General features: G+C 38.5%; 2 protein-coding genes across 2 annotated transcripts; one reads left to right on the forward strand and one right to left on the reverse strand.

Moving 5' to 3' along the window:
- Positions 1-3,394: 3,394 nt before the first annotated feature.
- Positions 3,395-9,243, reverse strand: LOC140233421 (uncharacterized). The gene is made up of 5 exons (XM_072313528.1): positions 9,042-9,243; positions 8,475-8,599; positions 7,721-7,886; positions 5,313-5,862; positions 3,395-3,705 (listed from the first exon to the last, which is right to left on the reverse strand). Exons 1-5 carry the CDS (start codon positions 9,232-9,234, stop codon positions 3,396-3,398), a joined length of 1,344 nt encoding a protein of 447 aa, XP_072169629.1. The 5' UTR covers positions 9,235-9,243; the 3' UTR covers position 3,395.
- A 2,706-nt stretch (positions 9,244-11,949) lies between these two features.
- Positions 11,950-23,993, forward strand: LOC140232468 (NADH dehydrogenase [ubiquinone] flavoprotein 2, mitochondrial-like). The gene is made up of 7 exons (XM_072312559.1): positions 11,950-12,091; positions 14,954-15,013; positions 15,355-15,417; positions 17,212-17,399; positions 20,651-20,748; positions 21,506-21,692; positions 22,774-23,993. Exons 1-7 carry the CDS (start codon positions 12,053-12,055, stop codon positions 22,865-22,867), a joined length of 729 nt encoding a protein of 242 aa, XP_072168660.1. The 5' UTR covers positions 11,950-12,052; the 3' UTR covers positions 22,868-23,993.
- The last annotated feature ends 2,014 nt before the right edge of the window (positions 23,994-26,007 follow it).

A 26,007-nucleotide genomic window follows, 5' to 3' on the forward strand; every position in this document is an offset into this window, starting at 1 on the left:
GTAAGTCTCAGAATACAAAGAATTAATCTGTTTATGCCATCCCCATTGGCAATCTTGTTCTACTAAAGCAATGACAATGGTACAAGTATATGATTTGGAGATGGTGGATCTGCGAATGTAAGCTGGTTAAACATCTTGCCTCATGAATATAAACAAAGACATAAACAGAAAACTACAAAGTGACAAAAAAACAACAAAACTGATGGTATATCATTCTTGCAAGGAGTTTAATCACCACACATCATTGAAAGCATAAAAGCAGAGGACGGATCAGACACTTCCAAGATAATATGAAAGACAGCAATGGAGAATTTCAACGGAGTTGTGCATAGAAACGTGAAAATGTGGCAGTTTACAATGATTTATGACATGATTTTGATGTTACACATTTGCAATTCTCTAGTAAATCATGATAAAATTATGACATTAAAGACCGAGGTTGCCATTCAGCCCTCGAGTGTGCAAACCCCATAATACCATTCAATGGGACAGGATTGTATAGTCTCAAAAAAAAAAAAAAAAAAAAAAAAAAAAAAAAAATGGAAGCCAATAAAAAAGCAAAACACAAACAAAGTATACAAAATTTTCCATTTACCTGCTACATTACACCCTTTCATTACTGGTATTTACTATTTTCCTTTCATACTTTAAAATATATAGGCCAATTTACATATTTTCCCTTCCACCTCTGAACAAGGATATTTAAGAAATTTTCATTCACCACTGCTAAATACAAAAGCATTTTTGTCATTATATATATTAATGCTATATTGACAACACATATCACATTGATATGAAATTTGATTGAAATATGTGTCAGCTTGTCTACCCTACAATTTTTCAGGCCACAACTGACCTGTGTATGGTTTGAGTGTGGTATGGTAATGGTATAATGAAACCAGTGAAGCGACTATTGACTGAAACTTGCATAGTTTTGAAATATTTCAAGTGGCAAATATGAATGAATTTATGTAACATAAAAATATGTACTGTCACACGCTCAAAAATGTTCATACCAAATATTCTATTCTTTGCAGGTATATGTGATCGTAGATGCCTAAATATCAATTAATGTTTCAGTGGAAATGATCTTTCCATATAAACAATACAAAGCAATATTTCCACATGATACTTTCAGCATAATTTGTTTATCTGGAAACTAAAAAAGAGCAAAATGTCCTGATGTATAAAACAGACTTATTGATTCAATATTACCAACCAACCAATACTAAATTCATAGAGATTTGCATTATCACGTGTAAGAAATAAAGAGTGATGGAAATATTGTGAAGCTCTTGCTGTCCACAGTAGATGTCTGCCTGAATTGGTGAATGCACATTTGTGTACATGCATCTCAAGGACATTGCATCGCCAGAAATTTCATGCCCCAAACATGCTTAATAAGATGAAGTTTTCACTACGCATTCAGGACTGCAGCAATTATGAAGTCATTTCAAACAGAAAATGTCAATGAATCAATTCAATACAAATCATACTTCGGTGGAATACGTCCATTACAATAATAAGGAATGTAATCACATAATCAAAATTGTATAAAATGGTCAGATTAAGGGCAGTGGGCAAGATACGGCATAGATTCACGTCTGACCTTAAACAAACTGTACACAAATTTGATATACTCAATTGATATGGCACTACTGGCAAAAAAAAAAAAAAAAAAAAAAAAAAAGAGAAGAAAAAACAACCTGAACACAACAACTTTTGAATGATTCTGAATATTTGATGCTGGCATACTGACTCGATAGAAAACTCATAATTTGTCATTGATAAAAAAAAAATGCAAATGAATGAAGATGAGGTAACATACAATGTATATCTTGTTGCTTATATCAATCATAAATGACTCTATACCTTAGTGCACTATATTACTCAACATTATACAGCAGTGTAAAGAGTGGATTTGGTGCAGAATACATAAATAACAAATTACATTATCATGATAATGATCTTTATGGCCCACAAGTAACTGACAGCAACAAAGTTAGCAAATTACATCCTTATGCATCATTTCACTTGAAATGGGAAAACAAAAATATGGTCACAATGACTACAAGCAACATCCTTTCGAACACAAAACAGACCAATGTGCACCATTGGTTTCAAGGTCCTGTTGCGATAGCTTGCACGATTATGGTACATTTCAAAATATTTGTCTATCTTCTTGTATCTCAGTCTCCATAATATATACACTTTACAGCATTTACGCACAGAAAATAAAAACAAAAACAAAAAGAAAATGCAAAGACATAATTCATAAAAGGGTTGATGGGCAGGACAGAAAAAAAAAATGACTAGATTTTTTTTTTTTTTCTTAAAAATGCATTGCTTTCCTGATTAGATAATCTTTGTCATGATAAAGTCCAGCTCATGTATTCACCATTACAGTAAGATACACAATCATACTTGTGACAATCACATTCTAACCTGATGAAGCTGCAAAAATGTCGCATACTACATACTTTGTCTGGCCTGATAGGATAATTTGCTCCCTACATAAAGAAACCAATTTTCAATTTCCACATTATTCCAGGCAAACATTTCATTTGACTTGCATTCCTCGTATTCACACATCACATCTGTAGAATGATGAAGAGAGAGATGCATGTAAGTAACTGCATGATGCTCTCGATCTGAGAAATCTTGATTCATTCACTGCCCACTGGGGTACATTAAAAAACCCTGAATAGCACATATGAGCATCAAAAAATACACTCACTGGTTACAGTAGACTCCAGTCAAGATTCTTTGGCTGTGTGTGCACTTACACAGAGTTCAGTGATAAAGCTGTACACAACTTATTATGGGGACTCTTGAATATATCCAAACCGGGCCAGCCTTTCCACTTAATGATATCCCCATACTACGAGGTCTTTGAGATGCTGGCCCAAGTCTGCCTGAATCAACAAGGATTACTAGCAGTCCTGTGGTACTTTCCAAGGCAGAAATATAATAACATGCTGTATGCATGCCATATGTTACATGTGACAGTGCTACACAGAAAACTAAAGCTAACCAAAACATGAGTTGGACCACATGCTAAATACATGCACATGTATCATGTTCAAAAGCTACAGGCTTATTACAAACTAAATACAGTCTAATTTCTCTCTGGGAATAACATACCATCAGAAACTTATCTCCTTCAAGCTTTGATGCTGCTGCACTCATCTGAAGTCCTCAAACAGTTTTGATAACAAAGACCACGACTACAACCTTGAGGAAAAGTTGTTCTTTTCATGGAATGCACTTTAATCGCCTTGATATCTGCACTCAATGAATCAATGATGAGCACTCTTTGTCTCTTGAAATCTTTTTTCCTGAAGTCTTAAATAAATTACTCCAAATCATGATACAACATGAACCTCCAAAAAGATTCAGTTTTGGATCTGAATGGGGTTGAAGATGTTCATCTCTTTCCTCAGCTTCATCATGTCGAAGCCGGTGTCATCCGGCGTGTTCCTGTCGGGGCTGCGGGGATTCTGGCCGTACCTGCCGCCTTTCGGTACCTTGGTCGGCTCCTTGCCCGCATTGAGTCTCTTCTTGTCCTCGTCCATCATCTTCTGTCGGGCGTCGGCCTTCTTCTTCCCTTTCATCTTCTCCCGCTCTATGTTCTGCTTCCGGGCCAGCCAGTCGTCGAACGTCGAGTTGCGGTCACGACCTTTCTCTACCTTGGCCTTGGCACCCCTGCGGAAAAGGATTACAAGCGCATTTCAAGACTAGTGGACATAGATATGGAACATGCTGATAATCACGTCGATAATCAAGTTGGGACTTATAAGGAAAATAATTGATCTCAACACACTTGTGGTATACAGTGGACTCCCATTATAACAATGTTCTTCGGACCAGCAGTTTTCTTCATTATATTGAAATTTCAGTATACCCAAACAAATCAACAGTAAAACAAACATAGAGCAGATGATTTTGACACCTGAATTCTAACTTCACTGTAACTGGAATTTTGTTATAATCATTTTCCTTATAACAGGAGGGCACTGTAGCATGACTGAAAGAAGATATTGTTTCCGTATTGTATCCTAACAATACCTACTTTCCACCCTCTTTTCATAAGCCACATAACTTTTCATCTCAAACTAGCCCTCTGACAGCTCTTAATTGTCAAAACTATCCATACACATAGTGGACATCACCCAAAACACAATGTTTTGGTAACATCCTGCAAAGCAAAATACCTCCAACAGAGCATGACTGACCATCGAACCCTGTAAACCACATTTCATAAGCCACATAATCTTATTGTATCATAACAATACCTTCTTTCCACCCTCTTTTCCTAAGCCACATAACTTTTCATCTCAAACTAGCCCTCTGACAGCTCTTAATTGTCAAAACTATCCATACACATAGTGGACATCACCCAAAACACAATGTTTTGGTAACATCCTGCAAAGCAAAATACCTCCAACAGAGCATGACTGACCATCGAACCCTGTAAACCACATGATTAAGTTAATTTGAATGGTTTATCAAGCACCAACTTTGATGATATACACACACTACTTTCTTTGTATTTGTCTAATGAGCTGGAAATATTTTCTTTTCCCTGGTCTGCTACTTTGGTATGGAGATTTTATATTAAAATTTGTTTTTCTACAAGAGCAATTCCTCCTTTTCATTGGTTTTCTGCATGTATATGTAAACCATTGTGGAATGTGATATTATAATATGCATACAATGTGTCAGAAGCAATACTGTGTTAAGCAAACATTATGTGAGAACAGGACCAGGATATAAAATGTTAATATATTTTCTTCTTCTAACATTCTTCCTAATGCTAACATTTTGACATGTAAAGTGCAATATTCATGTTTAGTGCTATAAAGAGGCATTGCACAGGATTCCATGACATTTTTTTTTTCTGTTTCATTGAAGATGCTTAACTTCCATGTTTTCTATCACTTTCTCAGAATGAAAAAGAATGACTCCCTGTTGAGTCCTACTTGTGATGTTCAGATAAATTCTAATCAGGAGAAAAGTTAATAGCATTTGTCCGAGGTTACAACATCGATTAGTTTCTTGCCCATCAACATCCATCAAGGGAAACACAACGAGAAGCTGAATATTGTTACCCCCCTTATCTCAGTTGCTAGCAGCGGAGATGGATTTCACGTTGAAATAATGTCTCTTTCACTAAAGTTTAATAAGTTGCAAATGACATTATAAAATTTGATCCAGCAGTTACAATAAGATACCACTGTGGAAAGAGAGAGGCCAGGAGAGCCAATGAAAGATAAGTAGAGGAAGAGAGATACAGAGAGGGATGAACTCACTTTTGCCCTTTGCCAGCATTCTTGGCTGCTTCAGCTGCCTGAACATTCTTCAATGTCTCCATCCCCAACCGTACTTGCGTCCCAACCTCCTCTCCATCAGCCAAGGACCAGCCATCATCTTCAGCATCACCATCACTCGCCCAGCCGCTGGAAGCCGAGCCAGGCCGATGCTTTCGTCTCGGAGCGTCCAGCCCACTCCCCGAGAACTCGCCGGGAGGTAGTATCCTGGCGGTGTACATTTGTGAGTACGCGCCCTTCATCCACGTCTTCAGCTTGGAGTCGTACATTTGGTGCGCCATGCGTCCCGTCGTCCTGGCGATGGGCTTCTGTTTGGCTGCCCTCTGTTGCCACTGGTAGAGGAAGATCTGCCTCTCGCATGATTTGTGTCCCCAAAGCCCCGCCAGGACCAGTGGTGATTTGTTCTCGATATCGGGGTCGTCTATCGTGGCTCCATTGTTCAGTAAGACTTCTACGGCATTGTTCTTACCCTGGGCGGCAGCTATGTGAAGTGCAGTCCGGCCGTTGGCTGTTTTTGCATGAACATCTGCCCCTAAAATCACAATGGGAAATAGGATAATAAAATATGCAATCTCATTCTGTCTAGTGTACATGCTGTAAATATCCGGTACCCTTGTGGTTTTTTTTTTCCAGGGCTATTGGCATATGCTACACATGTGGGATCATTTTTTTTTTTTTGGGTTTTTTTTTGTGGTCTGTTTACAGCTACAACTAAAAAAAGTCAAGAGAAAAAAATCCACTATGCACATTCCTTTATGAAGAAATAATGAACACTGCATTAATAAATATGATGAATACTGAGCTCAGGTCCGTGCAATCCTGGATTTATGTGAACAAATTATCCTTGAACATAGAAAAAACTCATTATATGGTATTTAGTAATTCTTTGAATGTTGTTCCATATGATATCAAAATAAATGATTTATGTTTAAAGCAGGTTAATAACACAAAGTTTTTAGGGCTTTGGATTGACCAAGAATTATCCTGGAAAACTCATGTTAATTTTGTAAGTAAAATTTTGTCTAGAAATATTGGCATTTTGAATAAACTCAAACATTTCTTTCCTGTTCATATTTTGCAGAGTATATATTCTTGTTTAATATCTCCACACTTCAATTATGGAATTTTGGCGTGAGGAAATGCAATTCACTCATTACTAGATTCCCTTCTCCGTATTCAAAAGTGTGCAATAAGAATCATAAACCACACCGGATATTTTGCCCATACCAATTGTTTTTTCCATCAAAAGAGAATTCTGAAAATTTCAGAGTTATTTTCTTATAATCTCGGAATTTTTATGTATAAACTAACAACTAATGAATTACCATCTGTTTTTATCCACATGTTCAAAAGGAATCGTTCTATCCACTGTTATCCCACTCGCCAGAGTGACGCCTATCACCTTCCCCGTACTCGCACTATTTTTGCAAAGAAGACAATTATATTTACTGGACCCAGATATTGGAATGATCTCCCTCTAGATATCACTTCTTCCTTATCCTTATTCACCTTCAAACGCAAATTAAAACAGTTATTACTTAGTGGATACACACTACCAAGCCTTTAGCAACCTTTTCATGCTCCCAGTCTTTTGTCCTTGTCCTCAGCACCAAGTTATTCAAGTGATTTCATGGTACCGATACATCTTGTAATACAGCATTTTTGTTATTCAAACACTGCGAGATTTGTATGCAGTCTGATTTGTGCGATATCTATGTGATTCATTAGTTTATTACTCATCGATTTTTTGTACTGGTGTAATTTTAGTTGGTCAAGACAAACAAATCCGTTCTCCGTGTAAAATTATATGCCTATGAACTTGGGAACCTACAGTTTTACAAGCTTTAAAGCTTTTATGTAGGCCCCATCATATTTCTTATACTTACTAGTGATATTTTCATACGATGTGACCATGTACATTTGTGTCAAGTATATTTTCTTTTTCTTTTTCTTCTACAATCAAAAGACATGATTGTATATATTTTGTACTCTTGTTTTGTCAATAATTTTGTAATGTCATCATTGAGAAAATGGAAATATGAAATAAATTTGAATTTGAATTTGAAACTTTTAATGCAATTTTGTGGAAATAAAACTGAAACATAACTACCGCAGAAATGTCTCTGCATATCTAGCAACCAAGCTTAATTACACAGGGGAAAGGATTAGTTTGACAGATCTTCAGAAAATGGTCGAGAAGTGGAAAAATTAGGCTTTATCTTTAGTATCATTAAAAGATCAATTTAACAAGTATCAAATTTATGCACCTGGTATCAGTATTACATGTCATTTTAGAATGAAAATCTTGCAGTTAAATATTGCTAAGGACAGGTCCACAGAAAATCTCCCCAAAAGGGATTTGGGTGAAGTTTTCTCCCCCATGTACTTACCTCCTACGATAAGCCTCTGTACAAGGTTAACATGCCCCCTGTGAGCTGCGATGCAGAGTGCTACGAAAGCCCTGTCTGCAATCCAGGCCTGCTTTGATTTCTCCCGCATCATCTGTGACGACGGCGTCTCGTACGTTGTGTCCTTTGTCACTCCCAATTTCATGACCTGGATGAATTGCAACAAGACACAATGGATATATTTCACAATTTTACTCTGTTCATATATCTGTGATACTGTGAATACAATAATGGTAATGTGAAATAAAAAGGAGGTGATTAGTTTTGTAGCAATATGACTTGTCTGAAAGATGATGTATTAGAATAAGCCAGATACTCTAATCTAAAAGGCTCACATTGTTTCTAGATCATTCATCAGACACACAAAATGTCAGGGTATAAAAAGATACCATCAAAAGCCTTGACTCTCTCTGATTGACAGATTTGAAGAAATACTTTTCTTTTTTGCCTCTGATACTTTGCCAGCCATGACAATGCAGCAAATGTTTTATCTTCAACATGGTGAGTGTATCCCATAGCAACTGACTAACTCTTATAACATAGGAAATGAGCTTGTTCGACTTTGCACAACGTGATGTCATGTCCACCTGACAGGGTACACAGGTAGGTGTACATCATGCATAGTGACACAGCTAGTGATTTTTGCCTGGTAATGATGGCAGATCAGAACTGAGGGGTCTCAAGCACATGCAGGCAAATCTTCTCAATAAAAAGATACAGTGACGACCTGACCTACCTGGTGGATATCACCTTTTGCCGCCGAAGCAATGAGACTCTTCCACGTGTTCCAGACGTCCATATTGATAATTGCACCAGGCACAATGTCATGGTGTCTGACATCACTATCATCCATCATGTCAGCTGGGGAAGAGAGAAATTTATCTGGGTTTAGCCATCATGATCTCAAGTAATAGGATTTACAGACAATGCATGATATGACTAGCAAGGAGCTATTGAAAGGCTAAGCACTCCTGACCACCACTGCCCCCTGAACCTACATAATATATAAGAAATAAACAAAGGTGAATGGCACTGTAAGCTGCAACCAACAGGTGAGGTAAAAACAAAATATTGTACAGTGTATTTTAATAATGTGCAACAGTTTTGACGAAAATGCTGTTTTAGGCAGGAATTCAGTGAGTTTAAAATGTCAAAGCTGATTACATGCAATTTAGTATCAAGGGTTAAGATTATCAGATGTCAAAGCAGGGAATTGAGATGTCTATCTGCACTATGCAATAAAGAAAAGAGTATACACTATCTCGAGCAGCTGCGATTCTTCAAAAGAATGCATGATATATACCTTCATCAAGATACGTTAAGCGCTGGAGGTGGCTTGGCACCCCTGTGATGAACTCCATCTTGGCCTTCAGAGCCCGCACCTTCATCTCGTTGTAGATCTCCTTCATGACGAACACCTCCTCCGTGAAGAGCTTCACACGAAGGTCAAAGAACTTTCCTTTGTAGGCCTTGGTGCTGCCTGGTTTGTCCCCCATCTTTGAGAGTTGTGTGTAACCTGTGTTCTTTGCACAGCAATTATGCTTGCCTATGTAGTCTGATTACACACGGTGATTTTCCGGATCCTGTTTTAGAGAGAGTACTCTATCCCACTCCATAAAGGCATGCTCTCATCTGGGGATAAAGTTATGCAAACGTGTACAATGTAAATACACATGTATATTACATGAAGATGTTACAATTCATTTGAATTGCAGGATTCTGTAGACTGTGGTCTATGATAAATGGGATATGTGCACTGAGTGTCAATTCAATAGTCTATCTTTTCTAGACTATATCTACACTGTACCTGTATTTCTATTTGCAGATTAACATTCAAAACCATCTCAGTTATAAAGAGATTTGCTTACTTACAGTTGGTAGAAAATAGCAGTTTTGGAATCAGGGTGTGATTCAAAATAATCTACCTTTAATTTTGAAGGCACCCTTGTCACTGTTTGCTGGATAGTTTACTACAGTCTACATTGTATTAAGTTGAATAACATTTATCTCATCTTTATTTAAAAAAAAAGAAAGAAAAAAGTATGGTACGTTGACAATAGGTCTGTCTCACATTGCAAATGCATAGCCACAGTAAAGACCTTTGCCAAGGCATAGCGTTCATTTGCGTATGCAGGCTTTTGTACAATGTACATGTGCTGTGAGCAAGTTTCACAGAACAACTAACATACAAATGCACTCATGATCTACCGTATGTTCCCCCCCCCCCCCGCAAAAAAAAAAAACAAAAAAAATAATAATAATAATACAATGGGACCCTCCACACTCATAACTTTAAAAACAGCGTATCAATCCACATGCACTTTCAGGATATGAAACCACAACTTATCACCTACATCTTACAGAAAATCCCATCTCATGATCTGATCTAGGTTCTAGACAGGTCTAAAGGTCTACATTAGGTATTAGACATTTCTAACTGCTCCAGTGCTCATAAAGAGAAATGAGGATCTTTGTAGAGCATGTCAGGAATCTCTTCCGTCCAAGTTTTATTCGATGTGTTCACACAATAATAGCATCCAATGCAAAAACTAAACTTCAAAGCCACATTTCTCTGCACTGCACTGTGTCAGTGTGACCACCCCCAAGCAAAATCTGGTGTGGGGGGGGGGGGGGGGGGGGAGCATATTCTACTGTAAATTATAAGGCAGTGTATACAACCACACGCGTGTGTCTTTACCATCCAGCCACACGAGTGTGGTTGTAGCCATGGCCCCAGTTGCTGGATACAGCCACACGTGTGTATAATGTACTGTACTATGTACATATCCACAAACGCGTAGCGGGAATATGTGTGTGGCCGGCCACATCAACACGCGATCATGCACCACTGCAAAGCAATGAACATGAACCTGCCTCCTAGATTAATCCCATTTAATATTATCACACCATCTAGACAAATTTACTTTTTTTAAATTTTTAACTTTATTCTCATTTTCTTGATTTGATGAGGTAAATTTAAAGTTATAATTGATTTTGATACATCGTGTCGTTATTGAGACTTCGCCTTCGTATCGTTCGTTCGGGTACTCGCAAATCGCGCATCCACGATCCAGCGTACACAGGCAGCCGGCGCGCGAGTCCGGGTCCCTCCTGGGGCAGGCGGCAACTGCGCTGGCTAGGCTGCAGCTGCACTGAGCGATCGCTAGCACACCACCAGCAGTTTAGCGATGTCAATCCAAAGTCCCCCAATTTAGCGGCAGCTGTAACTTTGCTATTAATTCTAAACCCATCATATCAAGCAAACAAAATGAGAATGGAGCGAAAAATGTATTTGTAAAATAACAATATTAAAAGGTATGAAAATGAGGTTACTTTCATCACTTTGTGAGCAAGCTGATTGTGTGGCGTTTACGTGTTTGACATGCACGCACGGCGATCATCTTCTCCGTACCGTGTGTGTACATTGTATCCCTATGTACATGTACATTACACACAAGTGTGGCTGTATCCAGCGACTCGGGCCATGGCTACAACCACACTCGTGTGGCTGGATGGTAAAGACACACGCGTGTGGTTGTATACACTGCCAAATTGGCATAAATCAACAGATCAACTATGCGGAACTAACGTTAAGTTGCTCGTTCTAACTCGTTAACTTACATGACTTAAGTTTACTTTATCTGGAGCTAAACCTTTAAAGAACACTAACTTTGCGTTACTTTTTGAGGAGAGACAGAGATCGAGACTGACGAGAGATTAGACCAGATCATGAGATAGATAACCTATTTAAAAAACGTGATCAATCTTTACAGAACACTTACAACGCTTGATCACAAGTCACAGGTATCATGGTCAGGCCAAGTTCATTGAAATGTTTCACTCCCAAAAGATCACAGTCGTTGTAACGTTAGATCTAATCACAGCCTATCGTGTGTCTATCTAACGTGTTAGTTCTCCGGTACTGTACGGACAGGCTACGGAGCGTCTCTAAGGACTAGCAACATGACCCACAACACCAATTATGTAATACAATCACGCATGCGCTGTTTGTCTAAAGTGTCTCCGGCTCTAACAAATTGTGTTGATAATTGCAACAAATTTGATTCCTGAATGGTTTTTATAGGAAATGTAACAAATTACAAAATATATAATTTACAATTCAGATATTTATATTAAAGATATTTTGATGAATTATTATTTTTTATCCACTCTTATCATTTCAGGATATCAGTTATTCATAGAACAATTTATTCGGCCGCTGGCAGTGTCTAGTGCCGAATTCCGAGAATAACACCTGGAATTTTGTCTTTTCAATCCAGTATTAACACTAACGTGGAAAAATCTGCAAGCAAAATGATCAGACTACCTCTTGCAACCCTTGTTCGATCATCAGTAAGTTCAGTTTTCTGCAGATAACTGCACACACATCTATCTTCTTTACGTAATACGTGTTGAGTCTGCAGTCCCGTACCTTCAAATCTATGTAACGTTAGAGGAATACTCGCAGAGCTGAGCTGAGTGAGTGATCAGATCAGTGTGATCAGCAGCGCCAGCGCCAGCTAGAATAATTTACCTACTTAGGCCTACTTAGGGCTAGTGGATTCTACTAATTTATCTCATCATGAGTGCTGTTTTAGGCTTGCTCTATCGTCATTCTCATAGTCATACTTTCAGGGCTGCCAACCTTGAGTGAGAGTTTGGAGTGAGACACTGCGACTAGTGCGAGGGAGCGGAGCGGAGCGACCTCCTGGCGAGCGCCTGGCGGCCTGCTGTGCGGCCGTACGTACTTACGTACATGTACTACGTACACAGTCAGTGTATGTAAAGCGATGTAAAGCACACATCATAGCCATATGTACTGTAATTTGCCAAAAGTACAAGCTACGCTCACGTGGTATAGGTAGAAACCAATTGCAATCCAATAGCCCGTCTTTGCGCACGAACCGAATATGATTATTATTGGTTAAGCTTTACACCCGTGCGGGAAAATCTCGAAATTTTGGGCTTGGGCATATCGATATTCGGAATATCAGAGAATTTAGAGATATATTTATTTTTGTAGTCATGTACATTTCATTTGGGTGGTTTAGCGTGAGATTTTGTTTATCAGAGTGAGACAGTCAAAATTGGTTGAATTGTGTGAGTCTCACGCTCAATGTGTGAGAGTTGGCAGCCCTGTACTTTATGCCATGACAAACCATGATCCTTGCTTGAACCTTGAAGTACCGTACATTGTAGGTCCTAGTAAATTTAATCCCTTTCAGATTATTCAGCTCAGCAGCTCCTTGACCTTGGAACTAACCCGGGCCGGGATGGAATAATTTACTTAGGTTAGCGTTCGTCATTCAGCACTAGATGGCACTGTCGCGCATGTACATGTACAAATGTACATCGTTTTCTACACACGCAATGTGCTCAATTTCTGAGCCCATTCGCGACGATCGCTAGCTGTAGCAGTTATGACAGGGGTGCATCGATATCATTCTTTTTAAAAGTAATACGGCCGTACTGCAAACAACATGTTCGAATCACAAACCTAAACTACTTTTGCCATCCTGTACGTGGGTTTGCGTCTGCTACCTACCGCTAGTAGCCTGAGGAGGACGATCTGTTCGGCATGCTAAGTCGAAATTTCACACTTATTTGTCGTGACCTTTGGTGTATTTTGTACTTAATCCACATAGCGCAAAATATGGCAGTATTGAAACTTCACTTTTTTCAAAATTGAGATGTTTTCTGATTTTTTGAAAGGAAAATTTATCGAGCGCAAGTTAGCGCATGTGGCAAGAACGGTACACGAAATGGACCTTGCAATGCCTGTTTCAGTGAAATTGGCTGCCCGAACGGAGCCCGTGAAGAGCTTCGCGCTTGCTGCCGCGGGAGTCGCTATGGGTGTTGTGTGATTTACGACTGCCCGCGGATGCCGCGCGCTGGCTCAGCTCTCTGCTTACGATGATCGGCAAATCGAAGCTGCTAGGGCCGCTAGCAGCCCCTAGGGCGCTCGCTACTGCAATGGGAAAATCGCAAACGCGAAAAGTTATTAAAATGCAAGATTTTAACAAGAAAACGAAAAAATCGGCTGATTTCAACACTTTTCATGTCTATATTAGGTATCAATCTACGGATAATTGATCTCATTTCATGGCTTGATGTACATCTGATTTTTATATGAAAAACGCTACTTAGGTTAATCCTGGAGTTTTAATAGGGGCAGAAGGCAGCTCACCTTGTTATCAGGGTCATGACCGACAGACAGTGGCGACACTCTTTGATCATTCAGATTAAATTTACATAAATTTAGAGCTACATGTAAAACCGTTTCAGCTTCTCACTCTCTGCTCTGTGTCATGGTTGTTTTTTGGACGACCATACATGGTTTGTGACACACCCCTCAGTCACTTTTTTGTGGATAAAACATTGAAAGTGATGCACACCTCGGTCACAAATATTATATGATGGACCCTTCGGTAGATTGGTACACGCCATTGACATTGTCAAAATTTTGACACACATCCGTAAATAGACAAACAATTTTTGCATGCATTTTATTCAAGCATTTTCATTTTCTTTTGCTTTGGAAAACATAATTTGTAAAAGTTCTAGTTTCCCTTACCCTTACCCTGCGGCCTTGTACGCATCATAATAAGTCACTCTGACAGTCTGAGCTCTGCCACAACCACAACAATCAATCCATATTCTGTGTAATCCATATATGCCAGCTGTGCATCTGTATGTATGCCAGTGTGTGAAAGGCATGCCTTGTGTATGTGTTTCTTGCTTGGTTGAATGCAATATGTGTACATGTAGTTTCCATTTGATAAAGGAATCATAGTGTCTTGTAAAAGCAGAAAAGAAATGACTGTTGGTCATAAAAAATTAGTAATCTGGGGGGCGTTTCATCAACGAGTTCGTCGGAGGTTTTCACAGACAAATTTGCTATCAGCCAATCAGACGCACGAAAGAAATCACTGACAAAAAGTTTCATGAAACGGTCCCCAGAACAGCTTCATGGTTCAGGGATAATCAAAGTTCTTGGGAATTTTGAGAAGTATCACACAGTTTTGCCAAGTGTGAAACCACAAGAAGCTTTCAGCTTTGAGATTGCCAAGTGTAATGGTAATCTCAAAATTTGACATTAAGCAACCTGACTACAAAGGGTTTCATTTTGATAACTACATGTTACATATGATATACTCATCACACTCAGTGCATTACACTAGTAAAATTCCTGTCTTGCACTTACTTTCTTTACAGGCGCGGCAGCTGAGGACGATTCATTCAAGCAGTGTGAAAGCTTCTGATCAACTGTTTGTGGTATGTAGTACAGACATTGATTATATGTATGTCTAAGGCCAAATATGCCATGCAAGTAGCATTCCAGGTTTTGGTTGCCAGTAAAAGAATTGTTTATATATTTATTTGTGTGTGTGTGTGCATGTGAAGAATGCAGAAAAACAAGCAAAAAACAGAAAAGAAAAAAGCAGTACTGTGTTCTCAATAAATTTGGTGTTCACTTTATGACTGCTGCACCATTCGGAGAAGATGACATTAGCTGCAGTAATGTAGCACTGATAAACGAGCACCAATATGCCTCTTATACATATTTATACTTGCAACCCAGTTGTGCCTCACATGTCCTATTTTCCTACCAACAGCACAGAGATACAGATGAAAACAATCCCAAGACACCATTTGAATTTACCCCAGAAAATATGAAGGTAAGTCGCTACAAGGATTTACCGTAAACCACTTTTAAGCAGTACATTTCAAAGAGACATTTCATCATGTGCAGTGCATCTCCTTTGACACTTGCATTTCTGCCAAAATCTTCGTTAGTTTAATGTATAATGCTGTAGAATGTTGTCTGCTAAATTGCTGAAGATATTCAAAGCTGTTTATTTCCCCAATATTACAGTAGCATAAAAGCTCCTGTAGATAAAACCTTTATGGTCACAGTGATCATTACTATTAACCCTGAAATAATGAAATATGTAGGAATTTTTTAAGCAAGATTTTGTCGATTTCATTTTCTATGTACAAAATACTTGACCTTAGAATGAATGTTTTAACATAATGGATTTTTTGTGACTTTTTTTTTTTTTTTTTTTTTTACTGTGTCCTTGCACAAGCCTGTTCATTTCAGAGAACTGGTACACATATATCGAACAGTATTATAGATTTACAGCATTTAGTTGATATGTTCCAAAAGATGGGTCTGAATGCAAGGTTCTAACCAGCAATTCTGTTATTATCAGGAAATTAGGTCTATAAATCATTTATTAGTTAATGAAGATTGTGAAAGAGTGTTTGTTACTACATAATTGTTTGCTAATTTGCAGAGCACTTTGGCTTGGAATTATTAAAGTGTCTATGGTTCCTGAGCACTGACTCATTTCACCCTATTCTAACTAGGGGGGGGGGTCATTGACTCCCCTCGACGTTTCGCGCCACGATTCCGGAACGCGCAAAGATTTTGCCGCGTCGTTTCACGACTTTGTTCAAGTCTCCCGCAAATTTTGAGACCAAATTTGCGACGTCCGGGTACACCATTCTGAAGTTACGTAATGTTTTGCATAGGCATATCAACCCGAAAACGGCTCAAATTCATGACACGTGTGCAAATCCAATGCAAATTGTGGTTTTTGGTTCAATTGATATAAATTAGATTATTTCAACTTTCAACCATTGAAATTAATCAATTCTAGTGTAGATAAGCCTGAAAAAGTGCCTGCAACAAATTTTGGCAAAAAAACAATAGAAAACAAAAGGTTGAAAAAACAATAAAATACATAAGAAATTAACAAAACAATAAAAAACAAAAGAAATTGATTTTGATTGCGCTATTTTTTTATATGAAAATTGTTTGATATGTCTTTAGGAATTCTGACACAAAAATCTAGCAATCCTTCAGTCTTTTTGATGGAATTATAGGTGAAAATATGTATGATTTCATGCACAAATTTACATAATTAATTTATTGAAAATAGAAAGGAAATATTTTTCTCTTGTATGACCATGTAATCTTGTAGTTGACATCCAGCTCTATCTTTAGGCAAAATTCCGCGGCTATCGCGCGATCGGTGGCCAAGATCTGAAGGGGGGGTCAAATTGACCCCCCCAGTAAAAACTTGGTCTCAAATAGCCCAGTTAGAATAGGGTTAAAAGAAGGGAGATAAAAGAAGATATTGTGATGTCATGTGACCTGCACAGCTGAATATTAAACTTGATGGAAAGAACTGTAACAAGATTATGTGAATATTGCAGAAATGGACATTATGAATATTAGATTGTACAATGCAGATGATTATCATTGTGAGAGTGATTTCAGCAATATTGTTTTCTGTATTTTGTGTGGCTAAGCAACCTTCAATTCCTGCCACCATTGTCTTTTGTTATCTCTAAGATTTGCCCAGTTGAGAGAGAATTTACTGAAATTGTGTAGCCTCTGCAAAATGATTTACAAAGATGAAGTTGTTGTTGAGGAATTGTTATACTTACTTGAATATTTGCAGAGAGTAAATGACATCATAGCCAACTACCCAGATGGTCACAAGGCGGCAGCGGTCATTCCTGTACTGGACCTTGCACAGAGACAGCACGGCTGGACACCCATTTCTGCCATGAACAAAGTTGCAGACATCCTAGATATGCCAAGGATGCGGGTGTACGAGGTTGCCACCTTCTACACCATGTTCAACAGGTAGGGGCCTCTTTTCCAAAAGTATTGCAGGGTTCATGTTGTGTGCCAGAAAGTGACATGAGCAATTGGTGGATGGCTGATGACAAGCAAAAATATTGTGTTGGCAAACTTCATTATACTTCATTTAAATCAGCAGGCCTAGTTTTGATGGGGGGGGGGGGGGATTTTTTAGAACAAGCCTTTGGTGATTCAGTTTACCTGTGCTCCTATTATGATGTTGCTGGTTTTGTACAATGTGCATGGAGGTTACAGTCCTCATAATTTGACTCTGTATTGTGAGGATATTTTCTGATTCAAGCCTCCTCCATGTACATCTCATTTTAATACAAAGATTTGCGCACACTACCATTTGCAATTTCACAAGATGTCTTTCATTATCCATTACAGTGAAACCCCGTTATAACGAGGTCCGTGGGACCGGCGATATTACCTCGTTATAACCGGTACCTCGTTATAACCGTACGCATCAAAAACAAAGAAAAACATTAGCACGACGTCATAATATACCCAACAATGAAAGTTAAGAACATCCTTTGCATTGTTATTACACAATTATGGATCATTATTATCGAGAGAACAAAGGGAAATTATTTGTGAATTAGGCGAAAATGTCGGGGTTGAAATAGGCTAATTCTTTATTTTTCTTCCGAAAATCTCTTCGCATAATAGTGCACGTTATGTTCTTGAGAAGTATAGGCCTATATTATATTAAAATCACATTGTATGAAATGCGTTGTTTACCGTAACTTGCGAGGTATTTTTACGCTGTTGGTGTCAAGCGGGAATGCGATAATTTCATGAATCATTTCGGCTGTATTCTTATACAATGTATGATCGTTGCGCCCGAAATGTTCTTCCAAAAATCTCTTCGCGTTTTGTACATCCGTTCTTGAAAAATAAGCGACAGGATTGAATTTAGAAGGTTGCGATCCTTTTTACGCAGATCTGTTCCTCATAGACCATTCTGAAAGAAAGAAAAATCTTCATTGTGAAATGCGTTGTTAAAATTGTGATGATGAACAAACCCAGATCTATTCAAATTGTTAAATGCGTTTGTTTCTTTTTCTGAACACCGACTAAGTAGCTTAACATGCGTTATTCAACTATTTTTACGCTACTGTCAACCGGCGAGATCGCGATAATTTCAGAGTAACATTCATGCGTCGTTTAGCGTAACTTGCGGGGTATTTTTACGTTGTTGGTGCCCAGCGGGAATGCGATGATTTCATGAATCATTTCGGCTGTAAATCTTATATAATGTATGTACGTTGCATCCGAAGGGATTAAAGATGCGTTGTTCATTTTCTTCCGAAAATCTCTTCGCGTTTTGTACATCCGTGCTTGAACGCGACAGGATTGAATTTAGAAGGTTGTGATCCTTTTTACCCAAATCTGTTACTCGTAGACCATTTTGAAAGAAAGAAAAATCTTCATTGTGAAATGCGTTATCAAAATTGTGATAATGAACAAACCCAGATCTATTCGAATTGTTAAATACGTTTGTTTCTTCTTCTGAACACCGATTAAGTAGCTAAACATGCATTATTCAACTATTTTTACGCTACTGTCATCCGGCGAGATCGCGATGATTTCAGAGTAACATTCGTGCGTCGTTTACCGTAACTTGCGAGGTTATTTTACGTTGTTGGTGCCCAGCGGGAATGCGATGATTTCATGAATCATTTCGGCTGTAAATCTTATATAATGTATGTTCGTCGCATCCGAAGGGATTAAAGATGCGTTGTTCATTTTCTTCCGAAAATCTCTTCGCGTTTTGTACATCCGTGCTTGAAAAATAAGCGACAGGATTGAATTTAGAAGTTTGTGATCCTTTTTACCCAAATCTGTTACTCGTAGACCATTTTGAAAGAAATAAAAATCTTCATTGTGAAATGCGTTGTCAAAATTGTGATAATGAACAAACCCAGATCTATTCAAATTGTTAAATACGTTTGTTTCTTCTTCTGAACACCGATTAAGTAGCTAAACATGCGTTATTCAACTATTTTTACGCTACTGTCATCCGGCGAGATCGCGATGATTTCAGAGTAACATTCGTGCGTCGTTTACCGTAACTTGCAAGGTTATTTTACGCTGTTGGTGCCCAGCGGGAATGCGATGATTTCATGAATCATTTCGGCTGTAATCTCATACAATGTATTATCGTTTCGCCCGAAAGGATTAAAGATGCGTTCTTTATCATCTGCCGAAAATCCCTTCGCATTGTATACATCCGTTCTTAAAAAAATTGCGACAGGATTGCGTTATTCAACTATTTTTACGCTACTGTCACGGCGATATCGCGATTTCATTAATTATTTCGGCTATAATCATACACTTGTATTTGCTAACCAGCAAAAGAACTGGAAGTCGGGACTACAAATGGAAAGGATATAATGTTGAGTTGCAAACGCATTCCGATTTCCATATTTGCCACGAGTGTCGCTACATGAAAAGTTTTTGAGTGCGTTATCTTTTTTGCGCTGTGGTCTGCAAAACATTACGCACGCGTGTGATCTCGCGTAAAAGAAAATCGAGTGATTATGTTTAATAATTTAGTAGGAACATCGAATGGTATTAATGTGTTTTTTGTGTGTTTTTTTGCGTGGTTTAGAAGAAAACATGGAAGGAACCGTTCTCTGCAAAACGGGAAAAAGACATGGATAGCCGTAAGCGTGAATTCGATTTTCAATGTTTCATTTGTCTCGTGTTTGAAAAGCGGCAAGTCAAGAAATGGTACCTCGTTATATCCGATCAAATTTCTTATGTTTTTCTTTATCATGATGCGCCGAAAATGTCCTCGTTATAACCGGAATCTCGTTATAACCGAACTCGTTATAACCGATTCGTTCTGCCATAGGTTTACACGCAAAGGAAAACGGGACCGACGCGATCACCTCGTTATAAGCGGTTCCTCGTTATAACCGAACTCGTTATAACGGGGTTTCACTGTACTTGGAATAGTCAGTATACAGTTCAGGTTACCAAATTGAGCAAGGCATTGATGTTAGTGTATCCTTGATTCCTCATAACTGTTGAGTGTCCCCTGTCTTTGTGTACTTTCAACTCTTTTGAGGTATCCCCTTTAGCCCCACTACTTGTTGTGCTACTGGTACGTGCTTGCTGCAGTCTTACATTTTTTTTTTCTTATTCGGAGGTCATAGGCATTAGGAGATGTTGCAATGCTTAGTGCAGAGAGATGATTTATTGTTCATTGTGGTTCCAACCCCCCCCCCCCCATTTCTTTGCAGGAACCCCGTGGGCAAATACCACATCCAAATCTGCACAACGACACCCTGTATGCTGCGAGACTCTGACTCGATTCTGGACATCATCAAGTCAAAGCTAGGTAAGGTTTTACCAAGTGTGAGATTTAAGCTTATCAGCAGCATTCTACTTGTCCCCTGGTCAACCATACCATCATGTAGGATTTGAAGATATATTTGGTATAGTTCTGAGCCACATCAAAAAGTATCTCTTGTGTTGAGATTTGTCTGAGTTCAAATCCTTTTCCAAGTTGCACGGAGATGTTCATATTTTTATGATGTGCCAGCAATGCGATACAATTTTTGAAAGCTAGGATTCGCTCTATGCATGAATCAATAAAATCATTAAGTGTTGTCAGCATCACTAATGAATGAAGAATTCTAAATGTAGATAACTCATGGTGTTCAACAGGATATACCCCCATGAATCAGAATCTGTGTGTAACACAAAACTATGCTAATCATATGCTTTCATTGAGCAATGTGTCTCTGCCACTACTGCAAATTATTTGTTTCACGTGTGTCTGCATGTGAATTGTGTCTTTATACAAATGATGCGAAGTCTATCCCAGTTCCCCTTTTTAACAATGTGAAGTACTGCTCTGAAATATTAATTCAGCCCCAGTAATCCATTTTTGATTGGTCTTAGTAATGGGAGGGTTTTCTCCAGCAAAAAGCTCTCAGAAGTAGCATTTTGGGACATCTGTTTTACATTCTTGTCTCTTCCAATCACTTCCTCACTACCAATCCTGTCATACCACCAATCGTTACTTGGGCAAAGCATTAATTTAAAACAAAACTGCATGATTATAATGTTTGCTGCTCCCTCTTGGTTTTCAGGTATCAAAGTTGGCGAGACGACGAAAGACAAGATGTTTACTCTGACCGAAGTGGAGTGCCTCGGTGCCTGTGTGAACGCACCCATGGTCCAGATTAACGACAACTACTATGAGGACTTATCAGTAAAGGACATGTCAGAAATCATTGATGATCTCAAGGCTGGCAGGACGCCCAAGGCTGGACCAAGGTTAGTTTAAAAAAGAAGAAGAATGATCAGTTTTGATGTGGTAGTGAGAAGTCTCGTTTTGCACTGAGAAGAAGTCCTGCCAAAGACTATTTGCCAAAGACTATTAGCTGTTTTTGTTGAAGTAATTTCTGTAGAGAAGTGAGCCTCACTCTCTCTTGCTCCATGTTTTGGCAAGGCTTTGATTGTATTTAATGAATGCACAAAGGGCATACATTGGACTTTCTCATGTAACCAGTGACTAGTAAGTAAACTGGGTGAACAGTAGTGTAAATTGTTTCGCTAGTGCAATTGATTCAATGCCAACAGCTGAGCTTGTGAAATGACTTTGTCTTTGCAATGTGCATGGTGATAACACACTTATCTGGAGGTCAGAGTTGTATTCTTTTTAAAGAAGTAGCTATATGTTTCACAGAGAACTGTTACAGGAGATACCTGGTATCCTTGAGATGAATTTATTGCAATGCAGGGGGCATTTTAGTGAATTATAAGCATCAGGTAATATCACATCATGGGTGGAAACTTGCTGAAGACCAAAAAATATTGATAAATCTCAATATAGGGATCACTTGAAAATACCTGATAGTTATCAATGAGTGAACCACCCCCCCCCCCCCATTTATATTAAAGAGACAGTAATGCATTTATTTATGAGTGATACAGTAATGTTCATGCAAAATTGAATGGGAACGAGGAGTGTGTGTGTGTCTGTGATAGGCGAATCAGAATTTTCAACCATGAAAAAGGTTGTGCTACATGTCTTCTATTTGATAGGTAGTACAAGCGGTAGTTACATATATATAATACTGGTAATGGTAATGATGATGGTAATGTTATTAAAAAAGTTATTATAATGTTGATAAGAGTGATAATAATGACAATATTATTACTAACGTTGATAATCCTAACTACAGTGAAACATGACAATACCTTTAATGATATGGCCAATTTCTTTATTTGTATGATGAAATTATTGAAAAAGATATTCGAATGTGATAATTTGCAGCTCAGGTTTATAGAAGTTATGGAAATGTTGATTGTGAAATCTGATAACTGGCATCCTATTTCTCTCTCTTACCAACAGGCGTAAACGCTTTGCATCAGAACCAGAGGGCGGTCTGACGAGCTTGACGGAGCCGCCCAAAGGGCCTGGCTTTGGCGTTCGAGATGATTTGTGAAACTGAGATATTTTTATTGTTAAATACTAATTATAGATATGTATGTTTTGAATGTCAATAGCCCTTGATGTGTGGAGAAAAAGAGAAGTTTCTCCCTTACATCTTTAATGTCTTTGCTCTTTTTCGTTTGAGTATTAGACATAACGTTACAGGATGAACATGACCAGAGTGTTTTTGTTTGAAAACATGCCTTCGTCACATTTTCCACTCTACAGCGTTTGTGAGCAGAAATCAGCATTGTCTAACTATCCCATTTGCAACTCCAGTTTGTGTGAAATTTCAGTGAGTCGCACAGTATACATACCTTGCAGTTTTGAAGTGACATTCTTAAATGCAGTGTCCAGATTTGCTAAGGATCAGCACAACCACTTGGCTTATTACCATCTCTTAAGGGTTGATAGTCTTGTGTGGAATCCCTTTAGAATTTTGGTGAGGATACTGTATAAGCTGTTACTTTCCCGTAAAGATATTTTCGTGAATGAGGAGATCACAGACATTTTTGCAAGATGTTTTCGTGATTTTGACCTCAAGGCTGTCATAAGTGCACTGATGCTTGTCAGGTCAAGATATTTTTGTGTGTTGTTAATTTCACGGTTCAACAGTGATTGGCAGATTCACAAAAATTAAACCCTCATGAAAATAACAGCTTATGCAGTAGTCCACACCCTGCTAAAACTAGGGAATGCAAATGGCTTCCAGTAGCAATTTGTCAAGATCTTGATCGGCAATGTACCAAAAACTTGTCCATTTTAGTTAAGCTTGTAAGCTGGCAGGTATTTCATGGTACCCTGTATTTTTGAGGTGCTTTTTGAGCCAGAGGAAAATTTGAGTGTGGATGGCCCACTGTATTGAAGATACTGCCTCAGGGTTGACAGTGGTTTGTCATAGGATATTTAAGATTTTATGTATGTATGATTGTTTTGTTAGAAACAGTCAGTTGGTGCATCATCCTGTTTATGACATTTCTCTCTTTCCTATTCCTTACTGGCAAAAATTTCCTCCTTGTCTTACTCAATACTGTGTGCATACAGTGTATGCCTGCCATTGTCTGCCAGGATTTGTAGAGAAAAACCTGAATGTGACGAGTCACATTATTAAATTCTGATATGTGATATGTGAATTCAAATTGATGCCTGATTTTTGTCTGTTTATGTTTCCTTGTGTCTGCACACACTGTCATGTTTGACTGTACAATATTTAGGTAAAAAGAAAAAAAGAATATGAAAGAAAGTGGTAGTGTTTTCAAAAGCTTATCTCAATCACTTAAAATTTGAGCAAAGCTAGGCAAGGAAGGACATAGCTGCTCTTTTGAGATAGAGAGATGACAAGGGTGCCATTATAAGGGCAAATTGCAGTATATTTTTAGCTCACCTGAGCCAAAGGCTCAAGTGAGCTATTGCGATCGCCCTTCGTCCGGCGTCCGTCGTGCGTCGTGCGTCGTCCGTCGTCCGGTGTCCGGTGTCCGTCGTCCGTCGTGCGTAACTTTTTACATTTTCATCAAACTTGGCAGGTAGCATCCCTAGGAGGTTAGGAACTCAATTTGTTAAAATGGGCACCATGCCCCACCCAGGGGGCCCCCAGGGGGGCCCAAACCCCCCAAAATCAAGGAATCTGTAAAAATCTTCTTCTCTAGAACCAGAAGTGATAGAGCTAAGTGAATACTGTCAGTTAGTACATTGATGACTGTAGTTTCAAGTTTGTTCATGGCAGAATCAGGGGTGCCCCCCTTGGGACCCAGGGGAGGGGGGTGGGGAGGGGTCCTAATGGGGCCTAAATTGTACATTTTCATCTTCTTCTTGAGAACCCCATGACCCATTTTCACCAAACTTGGCAGGTAGCATCCCTAGGGGGTTAGGATCTCAATTTATTAAAATGGGCACCATGCCCCACCCAGGGGGCCCCTAGGGGGGCCCAAACCCCCCAAAATGAAGGAATCTTTAAAAATCTTCTCTAGAATCAGAAGTTATAGAGCTAAGATAATACTATGAGTGAGTACATTAATGACTGTAGTTTCAAATTTGTTCATAGCAGATCCAGGGGTGCCCCTCTGGGGGGGGGGGGGGGGGGGTTGGGAAGGTCCAAATGGGGGCCTGAATTATACATTTTCATCTTCTTCCTGAAAACATCATGATGGATTTTCGTCAAACTTGGCAGGTAGCATCCCTAGGGGGTCAGAATCTCAATTTATCAAAATGGGCACCATGCCCCACCCAGAGGGCCCCAGGGGGCCCCATCCCCCCAAATTAAGGAATCTTCAAAAATTTGGGCCCTTATTGTACATTTTCATCTTCTACTTGAGAATGCCTGGTCAAATTTTAGTAGAGCTGTGACTAATTTAGATTAGTGACTGCGTGAAAGGTGAACTTGCGATACTCAGGTGAGCGCTAGACCCGTGGGTCTCTTGTTTATTTAGATTTCCTTCTTGTCTTTTGGTTGAATTAATTCAACTGCATGATATGTCCAGAAGATTACATTTCTGCATCCCATGTCCTGATTCTTATAGAATGGTCTGAAGACATGCATGTGTTAAAAAAAAAAAAAAACAACACCAAATCTCTCTCTCTCTCTCTCTCTCTCTCTTTATATATATATATATATATATATATATATATATATATATATATATATATATATATATATATATATATATAAATATATATATATATATATATACATATATATATATATATATATATATATATATATATATATATATATATATATATATATATATATATATTGAACCCTTGCAAAAATAACATGATCACATACTAATTTCAAAAGGGACAAAAATATATACATACATACAAAAATATGTAAGTGTGTATATATATATACAAGTATATAATTTGGGGCATAGGGGGAATTTCTGTGTGAAAACCAGGTATCCTAAGGGGAATCTGTCCTTAGGGCGAAATATTTGATTCCCCTTAGCGTTTTCAAGCTTGTTTACGAGTTTTCCTGTACCCCTACACTTTTGAAACTGCGCAAAATGAAACGTAGAGGGCAGCAGAGAATATCACGCAATTGGAGAGTTCTCCTAATGCACCCTATATTTTGCCACATGGATTTGTCACATAATTCACCTTAGCGCATTTTAATGCACTAAGGGCAATTGCTAATGTACAAAAAATCAATGA

This window comes from Diadema setosum, chromosome 9 (genome assembly GCF_964275005.1).
Source record: "Diadema setosum chromosome 9, eeDiaSeto1, whole genome shotgun sequence".
Lineage (NCBI taxonomy): Eukaryota > Metazoa > Echinodermata > Echinoidea > Diadematoida > Diadematidae > Diadema > Diadema setosum.